Here is a 13,614-nt window from a genome sequence, read left to right on the forward strand (position 1 = left end):
AGATAGAAATGTTTCAGATTCTGTGGTCCATATGGTCTGTCTCACTACTCAATTCTGCCATTGCAGTGCAAAAGAGCCATAGATTATATGTTAACAAATGGGCATGACTATGTTCCAGTAAAGCTTTATCTATAAAAATAAAAGTGCCAGGTTTGTATCTCATCCTGTTTGGAAGAGAAGCTTTGATAAAGATGATCAGGGTGTTTAGGTTTCTGGAAACCCCATCATGTAAGAAATGATTTAAAAGATCACCAATATTTAACCTAGAAAAAAGAGATAAGTCCCAGAACTAATAAAATTTACTTTAGGACACTCAAGTACAAGACATCACTCATGTCTTCATTTAATAAAAATAATTGTGTTTTTCTCTGTAACCACCATGGCTAGAAAAAATGTATATTCTCAGGTTTATGTGATACGCATCTTGGAGATCAGTGAGAACTACAGAGTTCCTAGAGTTCAGGAAGTTGTGGAAAGGCTTCTGGTCTTCAGCTCATGATGGTTCTCACTAGAATACTTTTTGCCTAAGGCTACATGGTCAAGTCAAATGCAGGTGGCTTTACTACTCCTGTGGTCATTTTTCATTCATTGCCATGCTTGGTCACTTGGTCCTTCACCTTGGTTCCCAAAGTTTTGGTGCTCATTGTTTGTTGGACGACAATGTGGTCTAGAAACAAAGCTTGAGAGAATCTGCCACTCCTCAGTATTCCCAGGCTCAGAAGAAAATCTAATTCTCTCCTCATGGAGCACAGCCACTACTGCCCCTTCCACTAGAAGCACCTATTCAGTGGTATAGGTTTGGCAAGAGGTGAGTCAGATGTTCTTACAATGCTGGCCAATGTTTCACAACCATCTTTGGACTGCTAGTGGTCCCACACAGACCCTTCTGGGCATCTTGAAGTGTAAAGGAGACATATATATATATATATATATATATATATGAAAAAACTAACAATTCAAGAAAGTTAGTGACCAATGCCAAATAAATCATGGAAAAGAAAGCAGATAGTATGTGAGCTTAAAAGGAGAGATAACTTTGTGGTGGAGTAGACAAGAAACATCACTTATTTATTTTTCAAATATTTATTTCTAGTCAAGACCTTTTACCTGAGCTCCAGTCTTACACAGGCGCACATGTGCACGTGTGTGACCATGCGTGCACACACACAATTTTCTCCTAACATAGGACTCACACATTCACCTCAAATTCTCTATAGTATTTAAAAAAGTATTCACTACATCCAGCTCTCTCCACCTTAGATTTATTCCTTTGCAACATTCCCACAGTGCTACTCAATCCAGAAACTAGCTTCAATTCCTTCCTCTTCTTTACCTTCCACATCCAACCAACTATCATCATTACCAAGTATGTCTTTACCAGTGCATCCCTCATAGTTCCCGCCATATCATCCATACTGCCATTGTCCTATTTCTGGCCACAATTATATCCCACATAGATTTCAGGACAGTCTTTTATTTGACCTTTTTGCTAGCACATCTCCACATTTCCCACACCACTCCAAGCTGCCAAAGTGATCTTTATAAAATAAAAATTTGATATATCTTCCCTATCTAAATCTTAAAGCTTCCATTGCCTTCAAGCTAAAACTCAAACTTCTTTGTTTAACATGGATGATCTCATGATCTGGCCCTTGTCTACATATTATTTCTTATTTCTTACTATGTTTCTTATTTACCATTCTTAGTAACCTGCAGTTCCTTAAATGGGCTTTGATCTCTTTCAATGCCCCCCTTTGATGTCTCTTCCAAAAAACATCCATCTCTTCTGATTCTGTAGCCTGATCAACTGCTACAAAGTGAAGGGTCAGTAGAGTCTCTTCTTCTTTTTTTTTTTTTTTTTTGCGGTACGCGGGCCTCTCACTGTTGTGGCCTCTCCCGTTGCAGAGCACAGGCTCCGGACGTGCAGGCTCAGCGGCCATGGCTCACGGGCCCAGCCGCTCTGCGGCATGCGGGATCTTCCTGGACTGGGGCACGAACCCTCGCCCCTGCATCGGCAGGCAGACTCTCAACCACTGCGCCACCAGCGAAGCCCGAGTCTCCTATTTTTTACTCCCACTCTCCAACGCTGAAAAAGCACTTCTTTAGAATCCTACACATATATTTTCTATGGCATTTAGTCTATTGGGTAAACATGGCCCATTGTCTTAACCATTTTCTTTCAAGATTATGAGCTACCTGATAATAGGAAAAACACCTTTCATCTTGATAACCTTAAAAGTTGAGAGATAGTAGGAAATCAATATGTTTATGTTATTGAATAAAGAGTATTGAAGATGTATGGATAAAGGCATATTGAACGGGAGAAAAAGAGCATTAGCAAAAGCTTAAAACAGAAAACTGATCTTCTCAAAGTCATCACTAATCTACGTGTTGTTCAATCAAGTGGTCATTTCTCAGGTATATCATCAAGTTTTCTTACAATTTGTTATTTCTTCCAACTTGAAACGCCATCTTTACTTGACTTCCAGTTCTTCACACTCTTCTGGCTTTTCTCTTGTGATCCTAATAGCTTCTCTGTCTTCTTTCCTGGCTCATCCTCATGTCTTCTTAGACCTATTATCTTCTCATCTACACTCATTCCTTTGGTGATCTCACATGCTCAAGGCTTGATACCGTCTGTATGCTGACCATGCTCTAATGATCTATTTTGCCTGGACTTCTTCCCTGAACTCCAGACTTGTATATATAACTTCCTGCTTGACATCTCTAGTTGGCTTTACAAGAGAAATTTCTAATTTAGCATTTCTTTTTTTTTCAACCTTATGAGGTGAGGTATAACTGATAAATAAAATTGTAGGATATTTAAAGTACATTGTGATGATTTAATGGAAGTATACATTATGAAAGGATTCTTCTCATCTAATTAATTAACCCATCCATCACTTCACATATTTATCTTTTGAGGAGGAAATTTGAGGGGGGATGGACAGGGGTGAGAACATTTAAAACCAAGCTTTTGATGAACCCAAAACCCTGCTCACCCTGTCTTCTCCATCAGTCAATTACACTTCATCCTTCTAGTTGTTCAGACCAAAACACACTTTTAATCACATTTGACTCTACTTTCTCTTACTCCCCACAATCATTTCATCAACAAAACATTTGAATCTAATGTTAAGTATGTCCAGAATGCAGCCACTTCTCACCCCGTCTGCTGCCACCAACCTGACCAAACCACTGTCACCTCTCATTTGGCATTTTCCATTAACTGCCTGTTTGATCTCCCAGCTTCCACCTTCGTCCTCCTCGGTCTGTCTACAAGCCTGAAATCATAGGTATCCTTTTAAAACAAGTCACTTCAATATACCTTTGATCAAAGCCTTTCAGTGATCCTCCATTTTACTCAAAATCAAAGCCAAAGTCTTGGGTTATAAGACCCCATATTTTCTAACTCCCCATTATCATGTCTTTACTTCTCCTGTCCCTCAGTCTACTTCAGCCACACTGGTTACCTAGGATGTCTTCAAGCAAACAACGTGTCCCTGCTTCAGAGTCTAGGCACTAGGGTGCTCCTTCATTTCCTTTAAGCATTGGCTCATATTTCTTCTCAGTGAGACCTGATTACCCTATTAAAAATTGCAGTCATGTTATATGAATTCTTCCTATCTTCCTCCTCTTCTTAAGTGTTCTTCATAGCACTTATAACCTTCTAGTATATTATTTTATTTTACTTAATTGTTTTATTTATTGTCATTATCATCTCCACTGGAATGTAAATTACTTTTGAGGAGGAATTTTTGTTTCTTTTCATCCAGTGCTATTCCCCAGACCCCAGAAGATTGTCTAACTCATAATAATCTTTCAGTAACAGTTGCTGAGTGAAGAAAGAGTACACACATTTTTTTGCATTTATGAGTGCCTGCCAGAGTCTGAATTACAGTAGTATTTCATTTGCTACTCATAAAAGCCCTATAAGATAATTACTACATGAATTTTAAAGATGAAGGAATGAAAATTTTTTGAGATTTGAGTCAACAATGCCTCCAGAATTTCTGTATAGTCAAGAGTTGGAGACAGCATTCTGGTTAGTAGGGAGATAAAAAACTTGAAAATCAGAAAAATGCTCTCTTCTCTTATGTTGTATGTTATACTTGAGAATGGTTTGGTAAATGCTGATTACACATGGCATGTGCTAAGATACGTCTAATCTTTGGCACCAACTCTTGCCCGAGGTTTAATGTTGTTCAAAGCTGCAGCATCATTCAAGCCAATATGTTTAGGAGACAATGAGTACAAAAGTTGGGGGTAGGGGATTAAGAGGTACAAACTACTATGTATAAAATAAATGAGCTACAAGGATATAAAGTACAGCACAAGGAATATAGCCAATATTTTATAATAATTATAAATGGAATATAACCTTTAAAAATTGTGAATCACTATGTTGTACATCTGAAGCTTACATAATATTATAAATCAACTATATCTCAATAAAAGAAGATAAAAAAGTTTTTCTATAACAGAATTTCATTTAAGGAAGTGAAAAATGACAAGATTGATGATGAATTTGTGGCCATATTGTGAAATTTTAGAACGCTTTACTAAGAATTGGGTTTATCCGTTGGTTTCCAAAACCTGTGGGGATTCTTAAAAATATGGATTTTGGAGCCCCAATTGGTACCTCCTATTGGTATAGATTTTTAACAAGCTTCCCAGATTTTCATTAAGCATCCAGGCCAGAACTCCATCCATAGACTGGCATTTGGAAACATGGTAAGCTACTAAAGGTTTTCAGGCAGCAGTTTGCATATGTTACTGTATATTTGCAACTTACTTCTCCTTAAAAAATACCCCCGTATCTGTGCACTATACACCCAGGTAAATCTGATAGGGAGGTGGGTGGAATGTCTTTTGGAGCGATGTGTCATACACTGCCTCACAATAATATTTTTCTCCATCTGTTATAGGTCAATGCACAAACTGGCCCAGTTGGAAAGACTTGACCTAGGCAATAATGAATTCAGTGAGCTGGTAAGCAAATGCATTTTCTAAATTTGATAAATATATCCCAGGGGATTATTTCTTTTGCTCTGTCTTGATAACCTCAGGCATTAAATCATCAGGTGCACATTTACATTTGCTAAATGAAATAAAATCTGGAATTAAAGTGATTGTTTATCTGTATAGTAAGCTACAGGGAACTGGATAATATTAGGATTAACTTTAAAAGCGGGGGTACGGATAGGCAGATGCAAAGTGTCAGTTTTGAGCACCACCTATATAGCAGGCACCATGTTCAGAGTGTTATATATGTTGCCTTATTTAATCCTGATTTGCCATGTTGCCATGCAACATGGAAACAAGCTCAAGGTGGTCACTGACTTACATAGCTTTTATGTGGTTGAACAGGAATTAAACCAAGACTTGATTAACTCAAAGTCCATACCTTGAAGACTTCTGCTTTGGCTGCTTAATGGGCATAGCATGAGAGGAGTGGTCAATGGCCTTTTATTTCCAATTGTACTGAAAGTGTCTTTCTAGTGAACATATGTTATGACCTCACTGCCAGCAAAATTGACAGAATTTTGACTACTCCTTTTAGGCTTAAGTTTTCTTTAAATGTTCCTGAAAACCAAAATCTCAAATGCAAATTAGAAAGAAAATACTCTTTTACCAGCAGACCCAGCCTGTTTTACTCAGAGGTCTTCCACTTGAACATCTTCAAATTTCAAAAATCAATTCACCTAAATTGTATTTTAACTATTTTTAAATTGAAACATTTAAGAGTGTAATCAGCTTTTCTTTTGCAGCTATGTTACTAGCTACATGACCTTGTGAAAATGACTTAACCTCTCTAACCCTCATTTTCCTTTTCTATAAAATGGAGATTATGATGGTTCCTCCCCTCCAAGGTTTGTAGGAGAATTAAGTTAAAAAATGTACAGGGCCTGGAAAAGTGATTCCCAGTAAATGCCAATGTATAGGGGTGATAGGGTATAATTCACACTACAACTTGAACGTGCAAAAAAAAATAACTTGTTTTACTTTGACCGTAACTAATTTGATCATTGTCCCAGCCTCTATCAGCTCTTTATTGAGGGTAAAAACTGACTTCTATTTTTCTATGATTAGAAGTTAAATCTAATTTTAGAAGTTACATGGTCCCTTTAGGTTGTGTTCATCTTCCCTGCATAGAAATTCTCTGTAACCTCTTGCCTTCCCCTGCTTGTCTCCTTAAGATGGAATCTGAGTGAGTGTGAAGGAAGGTACATATCTTTCTGACATGAGGAAAAGAGACGCCCTGTCCTCAGGCTGGATTTCAGAAGTGCTGGCCTCTGGGCTGATGTTTGCAGCTGATACTGCCTCCTGTGTTAAGTCTGCAATTCTGAACCTGCCAATTGGTTCTTTGGGCTCAGGCAATACCCCCTGGGAGCATTGGTCATCTTCCTCTTGCTGGCAGTGCCATCACCCAGTTATCATTGCATATACATGCATAAGTCTCTGTCCTGTCTTCCCTCCAGCACCATGCTTGGAAGTTCATCCCCGATTTCTGTTGTGAAGGAATCTCACCAGCCATAACCTTAATAGTGACCCCATAGCAAGTCTACAGGCTCTGAGAGTCCAAATGATATGCAAACTGAAAGAGGTCCACTAAAAACAAACTTCAGAGCTTCCTTCTGCCTGCTGCATCACACTGCCAAGCTTGCTCTGCTTTGGATACACCCAACTGTGTTATAGGGCAGCTGGCAAGGTGGCCTCAACACAGTAGAGCAAAATGACCCAGTACATAGTTTAATGCACCTCTGGCATTTTTAAAGGAGATATTTATTAGTGCAGGTAGAGAGAGACGTAAAGGTGGTGAATAACAGTGGCAAAACTATTGGTAGTTTTTTAAATTAGTTGTTAAGAAGTTAGGATCTACCCATGATTCCATGAAGACATGTAGCTTGGCCTAGTAGTTGAAAGAACATGGACAATGGATTCAGACGACTGAGGTTTAACTTTCAACTCCATCACTGGTTAGCTGGGTACCTTTGGGTCTATAGCTCACTCCCTATCCTCAGCTTCCTCTTCAATAAAATAAGGGTATCAAACCCATATATCTCACAGACTTTTTGAAAGAATTTCATGCAAGAGAATCTATAATAAACAATGCATGTTCAAATGAATTTCAGTTCTGTCAGGTATATAATTTTGCAAGCCTTTTGTATGGATACTTTGTGAATCAATATTTTACTATAAATATTTGCATTGACAAAGTTGAATAGGGCATGTTTATTTTTTGAAAATAAGCTTACTAAAGGTAAATTTTAAATACACATATTTTGACTTATGCTTCTGATGTCTAAGAAATCATCATCTGAGTAAAAACATTTTTTACTTTTGAACTCCCAATATTTTATGCCTGTCACAAAGTTAAGTCTCTTAATTTTTTTTTGCATTTCTACTGGGGTGCTTTATTTGATAATAGTTATTTGACGGGGTTGGGGGGAGTATATTTCTGGAACTTCTCATTTCTAATGTTATTTACTTTTAATCAAATATTTGAATTTTATTCATCATATGTGTGGGACTAGCTGTTATTTCTCTGACAGTAACAATTTTTAATGTGAAAATAAGAGAATTTGCTCTGATAAGAGGCTTCTAGAAACAAGAGCATATGGAGGAAAGGGAATTAAATTCCAATCTGTAGCTAGATATTGACACCTAGGAGATTACTGTTAGATGATTCATTTTGTGTGTCATGGTAAAGAGACAGATGTGAAGAGATGGCAGTAAGTAAAAAAAAAAAAAAAAAAGAGAGAATGAGAATGAGAAAACCTAATGAAGAAAACAGAAATCTGCTTGCTAGAGAAGCAAGGTACATATCCCAAATAAGGTCTGAAGTAGAAATATCTACTTATGGATGCTACTTATGGTAACAATAAAAAATTGTAAACAAAAGAAATTATCTTATGTTTCTACAGGAATAACCACTAGAAGATACTAGACAAAGTTCTGGGAACATAATAGATTCTTAAAACTTTTTTTATGTGTGTTTCTTTCATGGCTTTTTTATCAATATAAAATTAATAAGTGTTCATTTAAAATTATTAGAAAGTTAAAAGAAGCATAAAGACGATAGTAAAAGTAATCTGTGACCTCATCCCCATATATAATCATTATTAATATTTTTGGTATATTCTTTCTCCCTTCCCTCATTTTCTTTTAATGAGGTCAAATGAGCATTATTTGGAGCCTGGTCAGAGATGGGACACTAGTAGGTTGATGTGTGGAGTTGGATAGCATCAATCCTTAAAAATCCTCTGTACACTCTATGTAGTACATTCTTCGCACTGTTACAATAATTAGTAAGATCCCAATGTCATGGAATGGTCAGGGACCCTAAAACAGATTCAGTGATTATCATGGGGTCCAAAAGCTGTATGGTAGGATTATATTTCAGGTATAGATATATTTATCCAATGAACTAAGAATTGCTATTTGTCCTGAACTGGTGCAGGAAATAATGGAGCCCCAAGGCAAATCACCATGAGCCAGAATACTGGAAAATGGAGCAGATTGAGTAGCAGAGCCCCGAGGAGATAGGATGGATCCAGTAATAGTATGAGGTCATGGTTGACCATCCCCCAAAACTAGCTCTAGCTTCCAAGCTCCTTTACTTCCTTTCTTCATCCCCCCTTCCCTCAAAAGGAGAGGACTGTGGCATACAGGAAAATGTCACTTAAAGCCCCCAAAAACTCTGCTATGGGAACATTCATCAAAAGAGTCAGTCATAAGAAGCAAAATAAGAAAGCTTTAAGGCAAGCCAGAAAGAGAAAATTGCTCAGCTCAGAGGAGGCTAAAAGCAGACTGGGAAATGGTCTGTGTATGCCTCAGAGTCCATGATCGTGATATAACGATGATCATGACCTTCTATATAAACTATATTCAGTTCCATCCTGTCAGGGATATTTTTTACATCTGTGCTCATGCATGAGGTTGGTATACATTATTCTTGTGTACTTTATCCATGGGTTCCTGTTTTTCATCAGTTTTGAAAAATTAACAGTCCTTATCTCCTCAAATGTTGCCTTTTAACTGTATCTTCTGTCTCTCCTGCTGGAATTTGGATTAAATATGAATATGAGTGATTTTGAAATAAGTGATTTTGAAATACCATCTTATTAATATTTTGTAAGTTTTTTCTGGAAAAGTAATCAGATAAAGGGTAATTTTTAAATATCTATTTCATGTCCTTAAAGAAAGTCTTCCTGCCTCTGCACCTAAAATTAGCCAGGATTCATTCTCCAGAGTTTGAGGCATCATGATGAGATCATTTTAAGAGTATTTTCAACTCTTTGAGCTATTTAATGTGTCCAGTTACTGACAGAGATATTTCTAAACTACAGACCATTCAAATTCTGGATTAAAGAACAAAACATGGATTTTAAAAAACAAAACACCTAAATGACAGCAACAAAAATATTTAAAGAGTAAAAAATATATATTTTTCTGTGATAAAAAAACATGTTTTAAACACATGTAAAGATGGATTGAATTTAAAAGTTCAGAGAATTCATCAGGAAATGAGTAGCATCATTTTTGTTTTGTTTTGTTTTGTTTTTATTTTTGGCTGCGTTGGATCTTTGTTGCTGTGAGCTAATTTTCTCGAGTTGCGGCAAGCGAGGGCTACTCTTCCTTGTGGTGCTCAGGCTTCTCATTGCGGTGGCTTCTCGTTGCAGAGCACGGGCTCTAGGCACGCGGGCTTCAGTAGTTGCAGCACGTGGGCTCAGTAGTTGTGGTATGCGGGCTCTAGAGCACAGGTTCAGTAATTGTGGCACATGGGCTTAGTTGCTCCACAGCATGTGGGATCTTCCCAGACCAGGGATCGAACCCAAGTCCCCTGCACTGGAAGGCTGATTTTTAACCACTGGTCCACCAGGGAAGTCCCAGTAACATCGTTTTAACTCTCTAATATTTGAAACAGTATGTCAAGCCATCTTTATAAAAAGATTTCATAAATTCAGCTATCCATGGACTGTATTAGAGGATTTATATTTTATAAAGCTTTTTTATAGAAAAGCTTAAAAAATAGTCTGCACTCTACAAGTCACTATTTTAAATGCTTAATAAGGCTGCAGATCACACTAAGCAAGAATTTCTAATCTCAATATTCAAACTGAATTTGTTTCTGTTGACTTTTTTCACTTTATTTCATAGAATCAAACAAAAATTTCAAATGGATAAATCAAGTAAAGAATGGAGTCACTCTGAGCAAAATAACGGAGAAGAAATGCCAGTCGTTGTATAGACTATCTGTTTGGTTTTATAAATAATATGAATGTGTTTTCATAGAAATTTGAAACAGCTGAGTGCTGTTTTAACTTGTAATTTAAATTGATTAGAATTAAATTAAACTTTACCAGTAGCGTAACAGCCAATGATTTCAACTCCCTAGTTTGCCCAAGGTGTGCTCATCCTTAATTACCTAGGATGCATGTATACCTGGGGCAAGCGTTATATTTACATATCTGGTAATTTCCTTTATAGATAATTACAATGTAGGTTTGCCACACTTACTAATAAAATTTTGTTAATTATTCTTCAAGTAAAGCTTATAAGAAAAAGCAGAGTAATAAAAATACAATTTGTCATCTTATAACAGGCCATTCCATTTTCAGGGAAGATATTTAAAGCATCCTAATTAGTAACGCTTCCATTTCCTGCATTTGTAAAACTACTGAGGCCATAGATTGTGTGCGTGTATACACATATAGAATTTATATAGATCACAGACATTGCCAGAGGTTATCGATATATCAAGAGAAACTTGAGAAATGAAACTAATTTTTAAAATGATTGGAGACACATCAGTTTCTGTATCAGCCAAGGTCCAGGCAGGGGGTAGAAACTATATCAAGTATGTAACAAAGAAAGTTTAATATAAGGAATGGACAATCATGTACTAGAAAACTGGAAAGACAGAAAGGGGACTCTGAAGGACCACAGATGTAATAACTCTAGGAAGCAGCTACCACCTCTAGCTTAGGGGACAAATGGAAGATGGTAATATAAGGAATTATGAAAACTTGAAGCTGCCACTCAGACCTCTAAATAGGGGCACCAGTCAGCTGATGTCTTCAAGGATCTAATAAGGCTAGTTCTAATTCTGTGGAAAAAATACAAGCTGAAAACAACTGCTGTTGCTGGAGTTTAGTGTCACTGCAAGGAGCAGTGCTGCTGTTGAGATACTAAATTCCCAGGAAGTAAGTAGAATGAGCAAGTCCCTTCTGCCTTCTCTAGCCTTCCAGCCCTCTCCAGTACACCCAGTCATCAGGGCCTGATGCAGAGTCACATATCAAAAAAGAAATGTAGGGCTTCCCTGGTGGTGCAGTGGTTGAGAGTCCACCTGCCAATGCAGGGGACACGGGTTCGTGCCCCGATCCAGGAAGATCCCACATGCCGCGGAGCGGCTGGGCCCCGCAACAGGAGAGGCCACAACAGTGAGAGGCCCGCGTACCGAAAAAAAAAAAAAAAAAAGAAATGTAGTTAACCTCAGAATTACGAAGTAGAATATTAGAAAAGTGGGCCACAGCTAAAAGACAATAGCTTAAACATTTAAAATAAAACAAATGGTTTTTTTGGCCAACTCAATTTTGGCATCATTTTCTCCAGAAAGTTTTCCCAGCCTCTAGCAGAGTACCAACTCCCAACTGGCTCGTGATAATTGTTTCTAATGAATGAATGAATCATTTGACTTTAAAAGTGAACAGTTAGGTCAATTATCTTCATCAGAATCGTGCCTACATAAATTGAAAATTTTTGATTCAAACTAAGCAATAATAGAGGTGGAGGAAATGCTTTAGTTTATATGAAAAACAATCATTCCATAATAAGCTATCCTTTTAGGAATCAATTTCAATTCACTTTAAAACATACTTCTAAATGAGTTTCTCCATGAAACTTTAAGGTACAAAATTGAGAACTGTGACCAATAAATAAAACTGTATTTCCACCAACTCTGGAATTTGAAAGGAATCCTTGATGAATCATTCAATTAAAAGGTGTTTTATGTCTGAAAATAATTATGGAGTTTTTTTAGATAGGAGGATCAAACTGGGGTCTCCACTTTTATAGGTGCAACATCTGTTGACCGAGGGCTTTAAAAAGCAATTTCCAATGTTGCACATACAAAAAAATAAATAAATAAAATAAAACCTCATTTCTTTGCTTTTAAACTTTCCTTTTCCTAGCAATAAAATAAGTTATCTTGGCCTCTGTTTTCAAAGGAAGCAGTTTTTCTCTCATTGCCATTTCTTATTATTGCAATAAGACTGGGTACTATAAATGAAATTAATTAGCTCTGTTTCCCTTTCCATAAATAGATTTTTCTAAGAATGGCATATATCTCAATGTAGTCAAGTGCCTTGGTGATTCTGTCAATAGTGTCAACAAGAGAAGTTAAAAGAAATGCTCTCTGATTGAACCAGGGAAAATTATGTGAAATAAGAGTACAAATTTATAACCAACACTTTACAAGGAAAATAAGTGTATTATGCAATCATGGAGTAAACCCAAGAATATTCTTGAGTTGTGAATAGGGATTGTGAATCATCCAAAAACTAACAAAAACTGTATTTAAAGTAATCAAATTCAAAATGACATCTTCCTCATTGAAATGCTGAAATGTATACTATCTGGATGTATTATCTGAAATTGAATCAATAAAAAATTTATTTGATTTCAGGTTTCACAACAAACCAAACCCAGAAGACAATGAAAATGCTAAGGAGAAATATAAAGAAAGGGGGATGGAGAGAAAGAGAGAGAGACAGTGTGTGTGTGTGTGTTGGGGGGTGTATATGCATGTATGGAGAGTGTAATTGTTAGGGTGGCCAGGGAAGCTTTACTCAGCAGGTGACATTTTAGCAAAAACCTAAAGAAGGCGAGGGAGCAAATCATGCTAATATCTGGGTGGAAGATCGTTCTAAACAGAGGGAACAGGCAGTATAAGCACCTGACATGAAAGCAAGCCTGACTTGTGGACAGCAAGAAGACTAGAAGGTCTGGAGGAGGGTAAGTGAGAAGAGTAGGTGATAAGTTAATTTGGGGAGTTTGGAGGTAGTTGCACAGGGAGAGGTAGAATCCTGTAAGACATTTCAAGGATTTTGGCTTTCACTCTGAGTAAAGTGGAAGCCCTCTGGAAGGTTTTGAACAGGTAGAACCCATGGTCTGACTTACATGGTTATGTTACATTACACTACATTTGGTTGTAGTATGTTACCTTAATTACACTGCATTACATGGCATTACCAGGATCAGTTTGAATACTGTGCTGAGGATGAATGGAAAGTGGGTCAAAGTGGAGTCAAAGAGACCAGTTAGGAAGTTATTGCAATAATATAGGCAAGAAATGGTAGTGTCCGGGGATGGGGTAGTAGCAGTGGAGGTGGTAAAGACTGATTTCTGGGTAAATATTAAAGATATAGCCAGAAGTAGGATCTGAACTTGTAAATTAGGGACACCTTCTTTCAAAATATAATACAAAATTAGGAATACGTAATTAAGTACAAAAGTGAACGTTTACTTAAGATGAAAAAAAGAAACTATGAATTTTAAATTACAAATTAAAATTAATAGAATACAATTTGAAAAGCTGACAAATGTTGT

At 37.0% G+C, this 13,614-nt stretch overlaps 1 protein-coding gene across 1 annotated transcript in view; it reads left to right on the forward strand.

Moving 5' to 3' along the window:
• LRRC7 (leucine rich repeat containing 7) overlaps nucleotides 1-13,614 on the forward strand; it is a 506,342-nt gene that overhangs the window by 326,550 nt on the left and 166,178 nt on the right. The window contains exon 9 of the mRNA XM_027114043.1: nucleotides 4,929-4,992. Within this exon, the coding sequence (XP_026969844.1) occupies nucleotides 4,929-4,992 (64 nt within the window). The remainder of the gene's footprint in view (nucleotides 1-4,928; nucleotides 4,993-13,614) is intronic.

This window comes from Aethalodelphis obliquidens, unplaced genomic scaffold, assembly GCF_003676395.1.
Source record: "Aethalodelphis obliquidens isolate GAN/ISIS:26980383/991018 unplaced genomic scaffold, ASM367639v1 scaffold13, whole genome shotgun sequence".
Taxonomy (NCBI): Eukaryota; Metazoa; Chordata; class Mammalia; order Artiodactyla; family Delphinidae; genus Aethalodelphis; species Aethalodelphis obliquidens.